Genomic DNA, 21,537 nt, shown 5'->3' on the forward strand with positions numbered 1-21,537 from the left:
TAAAGATATGCAGAAAAAAACTATAATCTTATCTCACTTGTGAATATTAATATACAGATGCTAATGAAATTTGAGTGACCAGTTCAATAAAGAAACCATCACTTACTTGATGGAGAAACACTAAAGTATTCTTAATAAGGTAAAAGAAAAATAAAACTATAATGTCTGCTGTCTCTCTTCCTTCATTGTAAATATAAGTTATTGTATTTCCCTTTAACACCATATTGGAGATATTATTGTAAACAGTTAGATAAGAAAGTGTATCGATTGGATAAAAAAGCAAAAGATCTCTGTTTACGCAAATGATATAATAGTAATACACATGGAAAATTGAATTCAAGTAATAAAAAAAATTCACTATGGTAGCAGGATATGCAATTAATATACAGATATCAATAACATTATATATGAGTTTCAAGATCCAATTAAATAGAAAACTACATCTATAATAGTAACAAAACTGATGGAAACAGGAATAAATTTTAAAATGTGCATAATACATGTAATAAAATTTTTAAATCACTCCCAAAAGCTACAAGAGTAAACTTTAACATGGAGAAAAACATTCTTTGTCCTTAATATGAGAACCCATTATAAATACATAAATTATTTCTAAACTAATTAATAAATTTAATGGAATATTAAGAAATTAATCAATGAATCTTTTTCTGATGCCTACCACATTGATTCTAAAGTTTTCTTGGAAGAATAAATATGTAAATACACTAAAGAAAACTTTGAAAAAGGATAATTAGAAGTAATTAATCATATCATATATTACAATATTTTATAAGGAATTTATAATTAAAAAGATAATTCTAGTACATGATTAAATTGACAAAGCACAGAGTCCAGAAACAGCTACTTACTGAGGTTTAGAATAATAAAAAATGTGCACTATATATCACTGAATGAAAAGTGAATTTTTAAAATGTGATAATGGATCAACAATGTAACCATTTGGAAAAATGATAAAATTAAATCTTTGCCTTATACGATAGCCTAAAATAAACTCCAAATGGATAAGAGATCTGAATTTAAAAGGAGAAACCATATAAATATTAGAAGTAAACTTGGAAGAATGCTTTTATTACTTAGATGTGGTGAAATGCTTTCTAATTAATGCTCAAAATCAAGAGACAAAAAAGAATATATATATATATACATATAAACTACATCAAAAAACTTCCGTGGCAAAATAAGAACAAAAACAATAAAAACCCACCATATTCAAATTCGAAAGACAATGACAAATTTGAAATAAATTTTGAATATCATAACTAAGGAGAAAATATTTTTAATATATAAAAATCCTGAAATTAAAATTAAATAATGGAAAAATATGTAAACAAAAAGATTTATGAAAAAAGATGTCAACAGTTTCTTAAACACATGAAATTATATTTAAATTCACATATAACAAGAGAAAAATAAAATATGAGTATTGAGATTTTGCACATATGAGACCATTTATCACATGTACATTGCAAAAATTCAAAAAGTAAACCACATCATCTTTTGGCAGAGCTGTATGGGAAAAGGAACTCTCACACATTTCTCTTAGGAGTGCAAAGTGGTAAAATCATTATAAAATGAAATTTTACAATAATAAAATTACACATGCATTCACCTTTAGCCCAACAAAGCACTACCAACACCTGAAAATACAGCCCCAACAATACAGAAAAACATACATGTGAGTTTTTTATTACAGCATTTTCTCAGTAACAAAACAACCCAAATGCACTCAGGCAAAGCCACATGATGCGATACTATGAGATTGCAAAAAAAATGATAAAACTCTCCATGAACTAATATAGAGTGATTTTCAAGTATACTGTTAATTTTTTAAAAAGCAAGACACTAAATTATATATTTGGTATCTATTAATAATAAATAAAGGGACTTTTTACTAGTAAGAAACAATGGGATATTATAATACATATATAGACTACAAATAATTTGTATATTCATAGAATATATGTGTATATGTGTGTATGATTATACATATATTATACTTTATCACTATGTTAACTGATTCCTGAATAAATTATTAAATTATCTCCATAAAAATTTTATTAGGATTTGTACTTATTTTTATTATGATCACAGAACATATTTAAAACCAATGAGGTCATGCAGATGGCCAATAGACATACAAAAATGTATGTCACTAATCATCAGAGAAATGCAAATTAAAATCACAATGAGATATCACTTCATATCTGTCAGGATGGCTATTATCAATAAATCAAAAAACAATAAATATTGGTGAGAATGTGGAGAAAAGGGAACCCTCATGCACTGTTGGTGGAATTGCAAATTGGTACCGCCACTATGGAAAACAGTTTAGAGATTCCTCAAACATTAAAAGTAGAACAACCTATGACCCAGCAATTGCACTTCTGAGTATTTATCCAAAGAAAAACAAAATTCTAATTCAAAAATATATAGTAAATATATATAGTAAAATATATAGTAAATATATGCACCCCTATGTTTACTATAACATTATTTACAATTGCCAAGATATGGAAGCAACCTAAGTGTCCATCAACAGACAATTAGATAAAGAAGTTGTGGTACATGTATACAAAGGAATATTACTTAGCCTTAAAAAAATGGAATCTACCACTTTCAATAACATAGATGGACCTAAGGGTATTATACTAAGTGAAATAAGTCGGACAGAGAAAGATAAATATCATATGATTTCACTTAAATGTGGAATCTAAGGAACAAAATAAATGAACAAACCAACCAAAACAGATACATAGATACAGAGAAAAAACGGGAAGAGATGTTGGAGGACTGGGTGAAAAAAGTGAAGGGATTAAGAAGTACAAATTGGTAGTTACAAAATAGTCACAGGGATGTGAAGTACAGCATAGGGAATATAGTCAATAATATTGTAATAACTATGTATAGTGCAAAGCAGGCACTAGACTAATCACGATGATCACTTAACAAATTATATAAGTGTCTAATCACCATGCTGTGCACTTGAAACTAATTGCAAAATTATAATTAAAATAATAAATAGATAAATAGATAAATAAATAAATAAACAAATTTTTAAATATATAGTATGGTTTACAAAGTTTAAACCAGAGAATGATCTCAATGTTGATGTATACTTGTATATAACATTTTATACTCAATGTTGATGTATACTTGTAGATAACATTTTATACTCAAAGTTTTTATTCATACAGAAATTAGGAATGTTTCACAGATCATCATTTTTAAAATACGAGGTATTATTTCAAAATATGAAATAATGTTTCTTTTCAAATGTAGAACTGCAACTTACATATATGGAAGAACTTGATTTCTTTTCACGATTTTTTAAATTAAGAATATGAACACTTAGATCAATGTTTAATAGAACATAAGTTGCTTAATTGAAAAAAAGTAAAAAATAAAACCATGTGGGACATGAAGAAAGGCACAGGAGCCAATTTAAAGTGGCTTCCAATGGCTAAATTTGAAATAATTTGAGCATCAAAATGAACATCAGGAATAGATTATATAGCACATTGAATAAAAAGAGAATTCATGAGTCTATATTTATATTGCTCTTTCTACTATTAGCACTAGTATTACTACTACTACCACTGCTACTACTACTGGCAGTAGTAATACCTACTACTGAAAAGAATAGAAGAGAAGGAAAAGCTCTCATTAACAAAAATGGGAACTAATAAATAAAGAAGTGTAGGAAATCAAAAAAATAACTACTTTAAAACCAGCATAGTACTACTTCATGCAAAATTAATCAAAGTATGCAGAAGCTATTTTATGAAATTTGTTTGGCAATAGGATGTTTACTCAGTCTCAAAGGCCCCAGTCATTTTTGTTGTTGTTATATACAAAGAGAGGTTTTTCCTTTACCCTACTTAACCACATCATTCTTTTCTGTGGAGTAAAATTTTTCAGAAGAAAATGTTGGAAAATATGTATGTCATTTTAAAAAGGTCTCACTTTATTGATGTCGTTAAGAGCCACTCATTTAATTTTTTCTTTTATTTTTTAAAATGCATAATTTGCTGAATAAAATCTCATTTTTATGAAAAATAAATTTGGGTGAAAATATATTTTAATTTGAGATATTTAAGTCTCTTAGGTTGGTACAGATTTCAGAGTATTTTAATTTTTATGTTGATTTTCATGAATTTGTATGCTTGTAAAAAATTTTTTTGTTCTATATCCCCTAGTAATCACTAGGTTTTTTTTTTTTTTCATATATTTATGTATAGACTGCTATCGTGGAAATGGCAAAAATTATATGGGCAATTTATCCAAAACACGATCTGGACTAACATGTTCAATGTGGGACAAGAACATGGAAGACTTACACCGGTGTGTAAATGTATTTCTTTCAATATATAGTATGTAGTGATAATAGCAAATGGGTGTACTCAAATATGTACATTGTTATTCCTTTCCATTGATTATTTGTGCACTCAATTTCATATTTTCTCTCTAAGCAGCAAACTTTTAAATAAGCAATTCCATCCAGCACATATTTATTGAGTATTTACTGTACGTTTTGCTCTGTAATAGGTACCACGGGGAGCATTAACAAAAAGTGGATGTACATTTTGGCTTCATTTTTAAGGAGGATGTGGTCATATTAAGAAAACAATTACATAAGTTGATAAGACTGTATCAGTGTATAATTAAGTGGTAAATCTTGAGTTTCATATAGTACAGTATATTATTGTTTCATAATTAACCATTAATTGTTAATATTCATGAAAAATCAGTAAGTTATCATTTTTATGTCCATACAGACCTTAATATCCAATTAACAACTAAAATCTTAGACAGGTTTCCTTGCATAGCCTAATTTTTACATGTAAAATTTTTCTATATTTAAAAGAATGTATAGAAATTTGAAAAAATCTATATATTTCGAAGAATTACAGATTTTGACATTGGACATATTCGCAAAAAATAAGTTGTCTTCCACTTGACTCTAGTAATAGTGTTAGTGTGTTTGAAATTACAAAAGAAGTACCAGACATAGTTACGACATAAAAATGATTTTTAATAAATATATAAATATATGCACAAGAATAAAATATTACAAGGTTATTTGATCAAATACATAGTTGCTTTACGTGACTTGTCATCTCATTTGACCATCACAATCCTATATGAAAAAAATTTTTCTATATATGTGAATTAGAATTTTAGGGCTCAGAGAAGTTGAGTCATTTTGACTCCAGCCCAGCTTTAACTTTAAAGCCTTTTTTCCTTTCCAACATATACTCACTAATGGGTGATAATTGTTTCAATTAATTTATTTCATGAGCAAATAGTGATAGTTCTAAAGCCATGCTAACATAAATATTCAATTCACATATGTAAACCGCACATGTACTTTTAAGTTTTCTAATAGCCACATTAAAAGAAGTAAAAATAAACAGGTAAAATTATTTTTAATAATATATTTTTATTAATCCAATAAATGTAAAGCTTTTTCATTTTAATATGTATTTAATATAAAGTTATTAATGAGATTTTGTATATTTTTTCATATTAAAGCTTCAAAATTTGATACATATTTACAACTATAGCTTGTCCCAGTTTGGACTAGTAGTCATATGTAGTCAGTAGCTACTGTTTTGGACACTGTAGCTCTAAGACTTCTGCCCTCATAGATCTCACACTCCAGTATGGAATGCCATATTATAAATGGCATGAAAATATAGCATATTTTATGCCATAGAAATGCAAAGAAGTTCCACCCAAGCCTGATGGGTGGAAGGTCACGACCATGGATGGTCAGGAAGACTTGCTAGAGGAAAGGACATTAGCTGGGACATAAATGATAAGGAGGAGTTGGTAAAAGGAAGTGTAGGAGAAAGAGTACATTAGGCAGAAGTAATAACTTGTGCCAAAGCCCAAAGATTAAAGTATTTGAAAATCAGAAATAATTTTGGTAGGTTGAAGCATAGTGTAATTTGGTCCATGTCCACAGAGGAGAAATTCTCCACTGGCAAGACCATAAAGAGCCCTGAAAGCTGTGTTAAGTTTTGATTTTATTCTAAGCATTAAAGCGATTCATTAAGGAATTTTAAGCAAAAATGTACTGTATACTTGAAACTATAATACAATACAATTTTTTTTTAAATTGGCATGATTAAAATTAAATGCTGATTTCAATACTGCTATTTTTAAAATTGTTTTTAGAAATACAGCGGGGCGGATGTAGCTCTTATGGACTTGTCAGAGACAATTGTGCCAACTTTGCCTTCAGTGATTTCATATTGGAAGGCTGACATTTTTGTGGTGGAATTATTTACACCACAGAAATCATCAAAGGCAACAAGTAAACACCCTTCTGACACACCTCAGAGTACCAGTTGTTAAACACTGGAAATACGTGACATATTTATTCAGGTATTGCAATGATTATAACAATTTTCATTGAGTTTGGTTTGACTTTTGGAAGTAATTAAAAGTCATTTAGAAATAATTTGTACAAAATTGATGAATGATTAAGTTGCACAGTAACAACTGAGTAAGAAGGTAGTACAGCCTGGTTTTGAACATCAACTCTAGAAAAGGCCATGTGTTCAAACCCCTTCCCTACTGCTTATGAGCCATGTGACCCTAGACGAATTAATTGTCCTCTATGGATTTCAAAATCCTCCAAAAAAAAAAAAAAAAAATAGCATAATCTTAGAGCCTGTTTCATTAGGTTAGTCTAAATTTCTGTATGTAATTTAGAATTTGGTATGTAGTAATTTGATAGAATTTGGTATGTAGTAAGTACCGAATGTGATTGCTGTTGTTACTGCTCTAGAAAATGAACCTGAGTTCAGAAAGATAGTCCAAGTGTCCATGTCCAAGCTCTTCCCAATTTTTTAAATGACATATTAATTACCTTCAAACATTATAGTAATTAATAATCTAAGACAAATTCAGTTAGAGATATAGTTTTCATGACTTAGGATGGCCATGTGGAGTCTGACTTCGTCAATGTTATTGAGGAAAATATAAATATTGATGTTATATGAGTAGGCATGTTTTTATAAAATAACATACATTTTTTTGCTTTTCTGTGTAATAAATTTAGTTAAGATGTAAAATAAGAAAGACTAAAATGTTACTCAGTTATTTCTCAAAAGATCACATTTTGTAACTCTATGACCAGTGATATTTCAAAATTTATTTCATTAGTACATTATTTTTTCAGTGTATCTTCTAGTACTTTGTCATATTAATTTTTCAAGTGATGCTTCAACTGTTTCTGAAATATGAAAAATATTTTTGCAATGGCTTGTATTTTTTATTTATTTTATGACCTTAATCTTGTTTGTCATCTGCTCTCTTTTTTTCGGTAATATTTCTCCATTTCTATGCACAAGGGTATTGATGTCTTGCCACTGCAGTTATAAATAGAAGTAAAGTCACAAAATCTTTCATTTTATCTATGCTAATTATGTAGCCCTGTTCCACACTCCTGAGTTAGAGACCATGCTTCCAAACTATAAGAACAACAAAATAAATCTCAAACAAAATAATCGAAATTTATACCAGTCGAAGCTTGTGTTGTATCTATAATGAAAGTTATGTGCTAGGATTATATCTTCTCGGTGACATTTTGTTTTTCTTGGACAAAATGAGCATCTTGTGATGTTCAGTTTGTTGTTTATATAGGCACATCTTCTGGGAACCAGATGCTAGTAAGTTGAATAAGAATTACTGCCGGAATCCTGATGATGATGCCCATGGTCCTTGGTGTTACACAGGGAACCCTCTTATTCCTTGGGATTACTGCCCCATTTCTCGTTGTAAGTACATTTAGTGATCTTTTTCAGGTAAAATATTTTAGATATACTGCATATTCTCTAAACTGATACCTTAATCAGAGGTGAAAATAATATAGGAAGGATGCAATTGATCCCCAAGTTAGGATGCACTCCAGAGAGATTCACACACACACACACACACACACACACACACACACCCCTTTCTTCATCTTTCATCTAAACAAGGAGACACTTTTTAAAGATTTTCTTTCCTTAGGAGATTCCAATTTGGAATCCAGAGGCAGGAAATGGTCATGGTTCTAACATGACTGCTGTAGAAAGACATCCCTGTGCCCCACCATCAGGACTACCTGCTCAGCCTCTGAACGCAGCAGAGCTCTCAGCAAAGTTCCCAGCCCACTAACAAACCAATGAACAGACCTGAAATAGTGGTGCTTCTATCGTCTTCTCTGTTCTTTAGCCCAAGACTAAGAAGCCTGGAGCATTCCATTTACTTCTCTGAACCCAAGATTATTTTGTTAAAAGAGTATTAGTGCATAAAGTAAAAGATATATGTAAAATATATATGTCTAATATACTTCATGTAAAAGAGCTCCTACAGATCAATAAGAAAAAGATAACAGGAGAAAAATGATGAGTCTTCAAGAATAAAATAATTAATAAACAAATAAAAAACATTAAAACTTAATAGCAAGAAAAATGAAATTATAAAAGCATAAGAAGAATTTTCTACCTGTCAAGTTGGCAAATAAAATAAAAAGATTGTTAATGCCCAATATTAGTGAGGGCCTGGGTAATCAATACTGTTTTACTATATGAAGTAGAATCTGTGTCTGGACTTAGATTAGGGGAATATATCAGGATTTTCAATCTTAGCACTATAGACATTTAATGCTGGATAAATCTCGTTGTGGAAGGTTGTCCTGTGCGTTATGTTTAACAGTATCCCTGGCTTCAATGAACTAGATGTCAATAGCACCACCAATTTCTCCAGTCATGACAATCAAAACTATCTCCAGACATTCCAAGTGTCCTCTGGAGATTGGGGACAAAATGACCCCCACTGTGATCCACTGATGTAGAATAATATATATTGAGATGGGAATATATCCTTAATATAATATTGAGTGAAAAGCCTCAATATAAGGCTGTGTCAGTAGCACGGATCCATTTTACTACACTACATATCTCAAAGTTCTGTTTATACGAACACGTTTAAACACTATGTTAAACTACCTTCTTGTTTAAAGAACATACTTTTATAAGTTCAGAAAGAGTATGTTGTAAGAATGTTTTTCTTGTGAGATGAGCCATAGCAGGTACCTTGAAAACAGCAGCAAAAATACTTTAAAAAGAGATTAGATTGAAGAAATAATATCTGCTTTAAAACATAAAATACAAACACAAGTTTATATTTTTCTTTATTGTATGTCAAATTAAAGAAATAATTTCTTACCTTAAGTGGAAACAGTGGTCACGTTTTATGAAATTTTAGCATAAAAAGAAAAACTTCTTAAATATAATTTTATCATGTATATCAGTAATTAAGACTTGGAACTTCCCAATGTATTTTTAATAAAGAAATTCTCTAAAATAATAAATAAACATGTTACGTTTACAAAGAAATACTATTTTATATTATTCTATTTTATTTCATCAGCTATAATCATAGCCTTTCAAATTACTTACTGTTTCTCTGGTGTTCTACTTTTCCCATATTACGGTTTCATAGGTCCTGAAAATGTTCCACAGAAGCTGTCTTTCAAGTTTTAACACTAAAACAAACAAGCAAACAAGCCTACCTCTCTGGCACATACATTTTTTTTAATGCTTAAAGGATTTTTTTCTTTAATATTAGTTTTACTTTATGGGACTTTTTAGTTAAATTTCTATGATTAAGAATAATAATGGCTAATAGAATATACAGTGCTCTAGGAAAAAGGAGAAAAAGTCAATGATCTGGCTTTTAAAACACATTCTAATTCTCTCTCTACATAATTCTAGATTTGTAAAAATCAGAACAGTTTAATTTTAGCAGATAGAGTAAAACGCTCCCATGGAATCTCAGGAAACTGTGCTTTGAATGATAAACCTAACTGACACAGGACTCTAATAATTTAAAAGTTTTCAAAATATATTTTCAAACAACATTTTAAAACTAAAAATTGTAATGTGCTATTGAAAGACTTCTAGGTGTTCTAGCATTTGATTAAATACTATTGCAGATAACTCATTTGTATTTCAATGTATTCTGAACATTAATTTCAATAAATATTTTTACAGTGTCATTTCTTTAAATAATATGTATAGCCAGGATTTATTTACATTTTCTTTCTGGCGAAAGGCTAATAAAATTTATCTTTAGAAGGTTTGAGTTCTTATTTATTTAACTACAGAGGCTGTATAAATCATTTTTGCACTGTATATTTGTATTACAAAACATTTAAAGGTTTTTATTCCTTTTAAACAAATGATTACAAAATAATATTTAACATATATTCTTGGGATTATCAAAACAAATGATTACAAAATAATATTTAACATACATTCGTGGGATTATCAAATATGCAAAAATAAAACTGTGGAAATGACTATAATCTTTGTCTATAATTGTACATACTCTTAGAAAAATCTTAGAAAAATCCTGTTTTAACTACTGAGAGTATAGTGGTTAAGAGCTTCAACTTTGACTTACTGGCTAAGAATTCTAGCTCTATCACTATAGTGCCTTGGGCAAGTTACATCTGTCTCATTATTTATTCATTTATTAACAATTTTAAATTGAGCTGCTATTGTGTGCAAAGCCCTATGAACATGTTAGGTGTTCAACAATGTAAACAATGTTTCTTATCTTCAAATAGTTTTCAATATAGAGAGGAAAAATGTATGTAAATAATTGCAAATATAATCATTTAATAAATATATAATAATATTAAACTATGTAATGAGGATGAGAATATAGATGTCTGCCTGGAGAAATATGTGTTCATAGAGTTTTGAACTTGAGCCAAAAATTTAACAAGAATATGTTAAAAAATTTCTTTTGTTTTCAGCAAGAGTTCGTATTTGATTCTGAGGACATATAAACACACATGCACACATTTAACTACTCTCACATAGATATAACTTTTTACTATCGACATGTTTTCTTTCTTCGATTTTAAGTTGAATCAATACAAAACAAGATTGTATCATATATATACATATATATATATATTTCAGATTTGAGTACTGTGGGGGAGTTAGTGGGGCAGAAGTAAAAGGAAAAATGAGAATAGTGGAAAATGGAAAAGACCTAGAGAGCAGTTTTTAAGAATTTACTCAAAGTGTACAGTAGAACTCGGAATGCTTTTGAAAAATTAGTAATTTAGCTTTCAACCCAGAATCTCCAGAAATCTGATTTTAAGTGGTATTTCAGCTGATTATAAAGTGTGAGAAATATTAGGTTAGAAGAAGCTCTATATGTGTATATGTATGTATTCTCAAGTATATATCTATATGTATATATTCTCAAGTATTATTAATATTAATACCAATAACATTCATCATTCATTAATTATTAAAGCCCACAATTTATAATATCTATATATTTTTTAAAGGTTAAATATTTTAGTAAGGTACAATAATGAACTAAATACTTTATTGGTAAATGAACTTAAGTAAAATCTCTATATCATATATGAGATTTTCCATAAATAACAATCAAAATTGCATCTATTACAAAGGAATTCATATGCCATTATTGTTTTGTTGCTGGTTTATTTGAGCTCAGGGCATTTCCAGGGATTAACAACCAGCTGGGTCTAAACAGTGCCTGACTAAACTCTGCTATCAATTCTGAGCAGTCAGACATTAAACTCCAGGAAATGCCTTTGTGCCTCATTTTTTACTGCTTAAGTATTTTCAAATCCTAGCATCTTCCAAGCCTTTCTCTGTGTAGCATTTAAACCCCAGTTGGGAGGTTATGAAAAAGGAATAAGTTATGAGGTTTTAGTTAGGATTAATTTTCAGTTTCTGGTGTTGTCTTTTTTCCATACCTTTTTTTAAACTACCATCTGGAAAAAACAATCTTTGAAATATTCTAACAAAATTATATTGTTATTCCTCTTTTTCATTAATGATGATTTTTATCTTCTAGAATTTTTAAAGTTTCCTGAAGCATGTGAAGTTTCAGTTATTTTCAACCATATTTTTAAAAAAGTAGTTTTCAGAAAAATTGTAAATGGGCCAATTATAGTAAAATAACATAGTTTATCTGTGTGAATGGCCCAAGCAAGCAATAATAAACCACTGTTGCCATTCAATGAAATGATCCTTGTGTATGATGTTGAGTATCTTGGTAGAATGAGGCAACTCCTTGATGCCAATAGAGAGCCTCTACAGTCATAGAACAGGGCTTTCCTCACATCACCTGATACCAGTAGGCATGCACCTTCAATATTGAACAGTAAAAGTGATATATAATTTCTCAAAAGAGTACTATACATTTTATCTTTGAATAAAATGTCAAGAATTTAGTAAACTATCCGATTTATGGCTATTTGAATTTCAATATATAGTTTTAGTTCTGTATAACAGAAATATATATATATGAATTATGTATATACTTATTTTTACAGGTGAAGGTGATACCACACCTACAATAGTCAATTTAGACCGTAAGTAATATTTCAAAATATATAGTATATTTGAGTCTCTGTGTGCCAGAAATTATGTCATTATTTTCTTCATAGGAAAATATCACTATATTAACTTCCATCATATAAATAAATTAATCTATTTTATTAAAAATTTTTTCTATGTCCTATAAAGAGGTTACAAAGGGAACTGCATACTAAATTTATCAAAATTCAATTCTCTATCAAAATATAACATGTTATATATGAAAGGCATTTATATTGCTTTTAATTTGGGGCAAAATGTATATATGGACCTTCACTATCTTTTAAATTAAATAAAGATGCAAAAGTCAGAAGGAGTGAAACCAGAAGTTTGGAAAGTTATGCAGTGTCTATCTTGCTCTATCTTTAAAGCTCTTTGCACACCCTCCTAGGCAAAAGATGACACAATTTGAGAGGTTCAGTTGATACTCAATTTAAGAAAATCTGTTGAGAGCTGCTGCTTATTTTTAATTTTCACATATTTCTTGGGCTAAAGGAAGTTACTCAAGTAATCACCTGCTTTATCTCAAGCTGAAGAAGTTATTGGAAATCTATTGTAGATGACGGACAGGAGTAGAAAGGATAAGGCGAGGAACACAGAGGAGGGTCAGGAAAAGTTTACTTTATAAATTCTGTACTATGTCATTTGGATATCAGGATTGGGACTTAGTAATTATGTCATTTAGATACAATTTCAATAAATATAATACTGGTAACCTGTTTCAAAATGGCTCTGCATTCTCACTTAACAATTTTTTTTTTCCAGTTAGGCTATTGATTTGCATTGACATTTAGAAATAACCATTACAAATAACATTGTTTCATTTTATATTGAGGTTGGTGAGGGAAATACAATTAGTATTAGATTTGAAGGACTTGTACTCAGTGCTGAGCGAGCAAAGCCCCTGTCACTACCATGGCAATACTGTTGACCTTGAGGTGATTAGTTTTTCTGTGTTACTCATCTGCTTACATGAGAATTGCAAACACGTTGGACTTGATTTGGCCTAGTAGTCCTAATACTTACTTTTTTCCCCAAAAAATATTCTTCTGACACAATTACAGTAGTTACATTTCTCTAGTTACGATTGCATTTAAGAAAGCCGCAAGGCATAGTATTTCAAAATGTTTTGTCAAAATGTTATGTTTGGTCCTCTTTTTAGATCCTGTAATATCTTGCGCCAAAACAAAACAATTGCGAGTTGTAAATGGAATTCCAACACGAACAAATGTAGGATGGATGGTTAGTTTGAAATACAGGTAATTATTAACAGACACAAATCATATGTATTTGGCTTATTTGCAAAAGGCACATTCCCAGCAGTATGGTCATGTGTGGTCATGAAGGTCGTACCCACCGCATAGGCACCCAATATGAGGGGACATAAGGGGGGCTGATGACATTCTGCTTGCCAAACAGCCCTAGATTTTGCAATTGTGCCTCCAGAGATAGTGACTTTTTAAATGTTTACAAAGTTCCCATACGTGTAGGCATTGTCTTACAAGTGACACTTAGTTCTGATTAAGCAAAAGACAACGACAAAGAGAATTTACTTATACTGTGATATAACCATACAAGTTATAATGCGTATGTTATTAATTTCTCAAACTAGGATATTTTAACTTCATTTTCTAGCATGCTTATGCATAATCATATCAGAAATTTTATATTCATTTATAATTTTTGACTTTTTGTCATACTAATGAAAAATAGCAATGATTGAAATTATAGAATGTTATAATTAAAAATACTAACAAACAATATTGATAGTTACATAGTGTTGCTATTGGAATATTCAGTGTGGGTAAAAAAAAATCACGACATTTATATTTCTCAGTGCTCTTTAGAATCAGTGACATGTTCTATGTAAAATAACTGCAAAATATATTGTTATACAAAAACTTAGTTTAGTAATTATGTTATACAAATTTAATATTGAAAATGGGAGATAACAAAATCTGATCTTAAACATTTTCTGTATGCCACATATATTACACCCTTTGGTAATAAAATGTTAAAATATTTTTGTCAATATCTATCTCTATTGGAACTTCAAAATGTAACATACACAAAAACATGCCTGAATTCTAGCTGCATTTTTCCTTGTTTTCAAGACATCATATGTTTTTTCTTCCAAGCCTATGTGCTGTTGTTCCCACTGCATGTTGTAGTTGTCTTCCTCTATATTTTATGCCTGAAAGATCTTATACCTTCTCGTTCTTCAAATACCAATTCGAATATCTCTTGTTTTGGAAAACCCTCCCCGTTCCTTTACTTCTAGCTTTCTAGAGCAGAAGAAAGTATATCTTTTATAACAATTAAATCACAATGATATTAAAGTAGAATAGAGATACTTGAAACTGAAGTTCTTTTATGAATAAGCCAATTCTGAGCAAACATAGAATTTATATCCTTTGATAAATATCAGGTAGAAGATGACCTAAATTTATTTTTTAGTGTGTCTTTCTTTCTAGGAGTAAATCATCAAATTTTAAAAATATGTATGTTGATAATTGTAGCGTAGCTGTCCTAGGTATGTAGTACTGAAATAGAATTCTGAAACTCACCAGAATATTAAAACTAATTGTGCAACATGAAGGTTTAATGAAGGCTGTAAAATTTGGGGGAATGTTTCATTTTCTTTATTATAGAAAATGTTTCAAGGATTCACAGCTCTGAATTAATTAGTGATTCTTTGCAAATCTCATAACTCCAGAAAAAAAAAAAGAGGTATGCACTTCTGAATTTATTATTATCAACAAGAAAATATACAAGGACACTCTTTTGGAGGTCTCCATGGAGAAGCAGGTGAAACTGTTTTTCATCAGATCAGAGTACTATAAACTTTTACAAAAAAAAAGATAGTTTTCCTTTTAAATCCAAGTTCTTAGTAACAACAGCTGTTTAGTTATTCTTCCAAAACACATACTTGGAGGAACAGAAATTAAAACTCAATATATATACTCTTATCCTCCTGTGTGGTACAGGCCATAAATAACTGTGGTCTTAGTCTGGGAATCCTCTTCTATTACTCTCTCAAGCGCTGAACATCTGTACTAGTTGGAAATGTCAATTGTGGAAAGTTGTACTTTTTTCATTTCTCTGCCAAAAATAATGGGTTTACAGATTTTAAATATCATCAAATAAATGTACTAGAATTTATTATTCTCTACAAATATTTAACAATTTCCTAGATGGTATGTCTTGCAAAATCGTTTTAATTTTATAAATAAAATAATATATTGCTGGTCTTAAGCTGAACGAACAAATTTACTGAAACTCAGTCATGTTCTAAATTAACATATTAGAACTAAATAATTGTAATGAAAGGGAAGGAATGCTAATTTTATATATTGCTACCACCACATTTTTTTTAGAGTTTAAATAAAAAGTCAAATTTGCATTATTCATAATCAAACACTGAACTTAAAATAGGTCTACATTGTTTTTGTTGTTCATGTTTTTGTTCATTCTCGTTATCTCATACTTGTAGCACATACTTTCTCTCACAAGGCATGGATCTTAGTGTGTAACGACAGGGCTCCTTATACAAACACAAAGTTGATTTTATAAAGTTGTAATCACGTTATGAAAGAAAGTGCTAATGCTATAATAACTAAATATCTTTCTGATAAAAAGATTATTCATTTTATTTTGTTTGGGTTAATTTCTACATTTTTCTCTCAATTGTTCTTATTTTTAACAAATGTAGCCATAGGTTTTGCATTAATTGGCAGGCAACCTTCCTGCACAGATGTTACTTGTTTCTCTTTCCTCTTTCTCACAGAAATAAACATATCTGCGGAGGATCATTGATAAAAGAAAGTTGGATTCTTACTGCAAGACAGTGTTTCCCTTCTCGGTAAAGTGTTTCTGAAACTAATTATTTGTTTTGAGCATTTAAAACTGTGTGTAGCTTCCACTTAGCTTTGAGGCTTAGAATGTGTATTCATTTGCTATTCACCAGCTTAGGGTGAACAAACTAATTTCTTTTTTATGTTTAGCTAACAAAACTTTCTTTGATTTAATTGATATTTACTTACTGAGTACTACTTCTATTCATCTCTTTCTACAATTGGCATTTCTCTCATTTGGGGGAGGAAATCTGCTAGGATTGTGTAAATAATTTTTACCCCAACCTCTTACTTGCACTCTATATTTCTAGAAAGAAATTATTTTTCTGAATTATCAAAAAATTTCTTTCAATCTTCACTTATACTTTTTTTATGTAGAGCCAGCCTCAGAATCATCTTGGGAAATATTTATAATGAAAATTAGCCTAAAGAAAACATATGGAGGCAACATTTGTAAGCTTGCTTCCTTATTCTCATTAACATCACTCTGATTGGTAGTATAGATCTGCAACCTCATTTAAGAAACCAAATATATACACAGCTGAGATAAAAAGAAAAATTTACAGGAATATTGTAATTCATGTGACGTGCTTTACCTAATATTTTTCACATATAACTTACTCTCTGGCAGGCATAATCAAAAGTTTTTGAAATAGCTATTTAGATTTTTAGCAATTTATAGTTCTTCCTGATTATATGTGCTTATAGCAGTCAGAATTTTGCATAATAAATGTGTAGCTCTTTATTATATTTTGAATAAAATTTTAAATTTAAATAATATATCCGTCCTTATAAACAACAATAACAATATATAAAAATAACATTATGCAATTTAAAATTACATTTTACATTTTAATTTTTTACTTAGAAACAAAGACTTGAAAGATTATGAAGCTTGGCTTGGAATCCATGATGTCCATGGAAGAGGAGATGAGAAACGCAGACAGGTTCTAAATGTTTCTCAGCTGGTGTATGGGCCTGAAGGATCAGATCTGGTATTACTGAAGCTTGCTAGGTTAGTTCCTGTAGAAGGTTTTGTATTTTTAACCTAGACTGGAATTGTTGAAGCTTTTTCTTCAGCTATGCAGCTATTCTTTCTCTCTCTTGTAGATTTATTATAAAAGCATATGCCACATTGTATATGTGTTTATATATGTATATATCTCCGTGTGCATATACACACATGGAAGCATTTTCAAAAATTTCAAAAATGAATAAATGAAGTTGGACCAACAGTCTGATCAGCCTGCTCTAAAACCAAAGCTTCCTGAACAGTTAATTATTTAATAACTTTAACAGGTAAAATAATGATTTTAAAAAATAGCAAGAACTTTATTTTTAAATATTAGCAAATAACTTATTTCTCTACCACCCACAGATTTCTACATTATATATTAGACATTTCCTTTTCTTCATTTTTAAGAAACATGACTGTTTATTCTCTCTAAATATCATATTAAATATTAACACTACATTTTAATATATTAATTTTGTGTTGAAGGCAATCAAGAGTACTACCATTATATTTTCTCTTTTCAGACCTGCTGTCCTGGATGATTTTGTTAGTACAATTGATTTACCTAATTATGGGTGCACAATTCCTGAAAAAACCACTTGCAGTGTTTATGGCTGGGGCTACACTGGATGTAAGCTATTTTTAAAAGGATGAGGCAATATCATATTTATTTTATAAAACAAATTTGCATCTGTTTCCTATTTTTCTCACCTTATGCTTTGCTTGTTGACTGCATTTTTTTTACACTATTCTAGTGATCAACTCTGATGGTCTATTACGAGTAGCACATCTCTATATTATGGGGAATGAGAAATGCAGCCAATATCATCAAGGGAAGGTGACTCTGAATGAGTCTGAAATATGTGCTGGAGCTGAAAATATTGTAACAGGACCATGCGAGGTAAAAAGGGAGTTTTTGGTTTGGTTTTAGTTTTTAATAAGGAGGATATAATGAATAACATAGTTTCTCATGTTTATTTTTTGTCAATTTTTTCTCAGATAAAAATTATTGTACATCAACATGTTCTAAGAGAGAGGAATTGGGAAAGATAACCCTGTATTATCCTTGTACATTTCTTTTAACTAAACAGTGACACAGTTCATGTTTCATTAGTAACAAACTATGATAACATTTGTTTCTATAAATAAATAAATAAAAATAAACAAACAAATAAATAATAAACAAACTAATACAACCAGAGCTCTAAAGGAAAGCTGTCCTAATTAAAAGTATCCGAGTTTGATATAATAGCTTGCATTGTTCTACTGTTTTTCTAAATTTATATGATCTTCCCAAATTCTCCCTAAATAAATCACATTAATAATTTTATTAAGAAATACATGCCTGGTTTTAAATATTTAAATGTATTTTTGTTTAAGCCAGTGTCTATATGTGTTAACAAATTCTATTTTAAAAAACCAAAGGTCAAAGTCTATGACTATAAGAGCTTGGACACTGTCATTTGTTAGGCAACTGTTCTTTCAACTTGGCAGTGTTCCTATCCCCGTTTTACATAGACAAGCTGTTAAACTGTTATTTTAGATGTATTTTGAATTTAAGAGACACGCTCTTCAAGCTGGTGAGCTGTAGAATTGTAGAATATTATGTGTAGCAAAGCATAGGACGAGTTCAATAATAGAGACATGTAAGAAATGCCCTAAGGATGGAGCATAAATATGCATTGAAATTCTTGTGTTATTTATATTGCTCAGAGATTTATTCTTGAAAAGAAAATGTTTACTAAGGTAAAGATTTTTTCAGAACTTCTCAAAAATGATACCGTTAGAAACAGATATGTGTTTATAATCACTTTTAAATTTGGTGTTTCTCCGGTAAGTCAGTATCACTATGTTCATTATAACAAGTGAAAATCTGCAAGGAGAAAGACTTCTTTTCCTCCCTCCCTTCCTTCCATCTTTGCTTCCTTCCTTACCCTAGGAGCCCTATAAACATGAAGTTTTGAGCTAGACCTAATCTTCAAGATGATTTAGGAAGCTTATGCACTTATCCAACCCTACTGCAATTACTAAAAATGCATTGACAACTGCTCTTCAGGAATAGCCCGTAATTTGGTTTATCATCTATACATTCTTAGATTCTTAACTTTAATATTGTAGTATTTATCACTTTATCACATATTTGTTTTTTTATTCATGTGCACAAGACTTGACTTCAAATTGATTTCACCACTTCTCAAAAATGCATGTATCCTCTAGAATGTTTTTTTAACATCACGAATATTTAAAACAGAGTAATAAAATCACTAAAACCATTGAAATCTAAACACGTAAAAAAGAAATCTTCCAAATGTTTGTATAATAGCAATAACATCACAGTTAGTGCAAGTTTCCCAAAGTGAATTGCTGTGAAGAGATCATATTAGTAATCACTGGTGCTTCTTTATAAAAATCAAATTTATTAATTCATGTGGCATAGTTTATATGAAGTCTCTTAGAATAGCTATTTTTCTTTACTGTTTTATCTTCTGCTTTACCCTTGCCTTAATTTTCCCCATCATAGAATGTTGGTAGCTCTCTTCTTCTCACTTGTATTACAGAACTATATTTTGCGGTAGTTTAGTTTTATCTCATCGCATCACTGCTGTGGGAAAATTAAGAGAGTCTCAAATACCTTTCTTTATACAAGGATGTCAAAAGCCAGTCATCACTATCTGAGGAGACTATATGGTGCACGAAAGTGATGCAGCACAGTTGTAATGATTATATACAATATGTATAATTCTATATGTATGCAAAAATATACATAAATCAATCAATCTATTCATCTTTTATCTACCTATCACATTTCTATATCTGATGATACAACAGGGTTGCCATACAGAAATTGCCAAAGAATCATAGGCTGATTTCCACAATGGGGGGTATAAAATATAAATATAACTATATTAACTATTAATACCAACAGTAAATGCAGAAACATTCCTTCTTTATATCTAAAAAAGCAATTTATAAATTGTAAATAATATTATTTTATTAATTACAAGTTTATTTCACTTGTTAAAATCATTTTAAGGACAGGATTGGAGGAAGGAAAAAAAGCTTTAGGCTGTTTAATCATTAAAACTATATTATTAAAAGTGAATTTTGCACTTGCATTTTTCTACATTGTCTAAATTTTCTATACTGAAGATATTTTGAACATCAGAAGAAAATCAAAATAAATATAAAATCTACCTGCTATTTAAGCTATTAGTAGTTATATGTTAGTATGCATTCAACAAAGGCAAAACCTACTTTAAAAGATGAGTGAATATTTTGGAAAATATGTTATTCTAAAATGAATACTATACATCATAGAACACTTTGAATTTTTATACTTATCTCAGTCTTACTTGACTAATTCAATAGAAAGATAACAAATGGCCTAGTACATCAATTTTATGTCTTCATATTTCAGTTGCGGTTATTATCTCTCTTTTTTATATATATGTACCTTTGAGATACAAATCTATATAGAAAGTTTTAATTGATTATTAATTTTTATTTCTAAAATAATACTTTCTTGTTGTTATTGTTACATGTCCTCTTCCTAGGGAGACTATGGTGGCCCACTTGTGTGTGAACAGCATAAAATGAGAATGGTTCTTGGTGTCATTGTTCCTGGTCGTGGATGTGCCATTCCAAACCGTCCTGGTATTTTTGTCCGAGTAGCATATTATGCAAAATGGATACACAAAATTATATTAACATATAAGGTACCACAGTCATAGCTGATGTAACTGTGTCTGAAGCTTCCATCAATACAACTCTCTTTTACATGAAGATTCAGAGAACGTGGAATTAAAGTGTCACTTAAAACAATCCTAAGACAACTACTTGAGTGTCATGTTTGTTAAGATACTCATTAATATTTATGGATGTTTTCTGTTGTTTTGTTTGTCAGTGTTATTTTGTAAATGTTTAAGTGAATTAAGGTACATGCAAGTGTAGTAACATATCTCCTGAAGATACTTGAATGGATTAAAAAAATGCAAAGGTATAATTGCTGGATGATAAAAGATTTAATAGAAAAAGATCAATTAATCTCTCTACGCTGCTTTCCAAAGTTAGTTTCTTAATAATGAATAAACCATATGTTCAACATTATTTTAACCTCACAAAAGAAATTTATACCTTGTTTCCTTAAAATATAACTCGCTATTAAATTATATTACCTTTCATATGCCATACATTATATTTTATTTGGTTCTCCTTACTG

General features: G+C 29.7%; 1 protein-coding gene across 2 annotated transcripts in view; it reads left to right on the top strand.

The window, feature by feature from the left end:
• Positions 1–21,140, top strand: part of HGF (hepatocyte growth factor) — a 67,350-nt gene extending 46,210 nt beyond the window's left edge. For both annotated transcript variants that reach the window (XM_039849070.1, XM_039849071.1), the window contains 9 exons: positions 4,260–4,362; positions 7,675–7,808; positions 12,407–12,445; positions 13,612–13,708; positions 16,237–16,311; positions 17,172–17,318; positions 17,843–17,949; positions 18,074–18,219; positions 20,873–21,140. In XM_039849070.1, coding sequence (XP_039705004.1) covers positions 4,260–4,362; positions 7,675–7,808; positions 12,407–12,445; positions 13,612–13,708; positions 16,237–16,311; positions 17,172–17,318; positions 17,843–17,949; positions 18,074–18,219; positions 20,873–21,049 — 1,025 coding nt within the window. In that variant the 3' untranslated portion in view covers positions 21,050–21,140. The remainder of the gene's footprint in view (positions 1–4,259; positions 4,363–7,674; positions 7,809–12,406; positions 12,446–13,611; positions 13,709–16,236; positions 16,312–17,171; positions 17,319–17,842; positions 17,950–18,073; positions 18,220–20,872) is intronic.
• Positions 21,141–21,537: the final 397 nt, after the last annotated feature.

This window comes from Pteropus medius, unplaced genomic scaffold, assembly GCF_902729225.1.
Source record: "Pteropus medius unplaced genomic scaffold, Ma_sr-lr_union100, whole genome shotgun sequence".
Classification (NCBI taxonomy): domain Eukaryota; kingdom Metazoa; phylum Chordata; class Mammalia; order Chiroptera; family Pteropodidae; genus Pteropus; species Pteropus medius.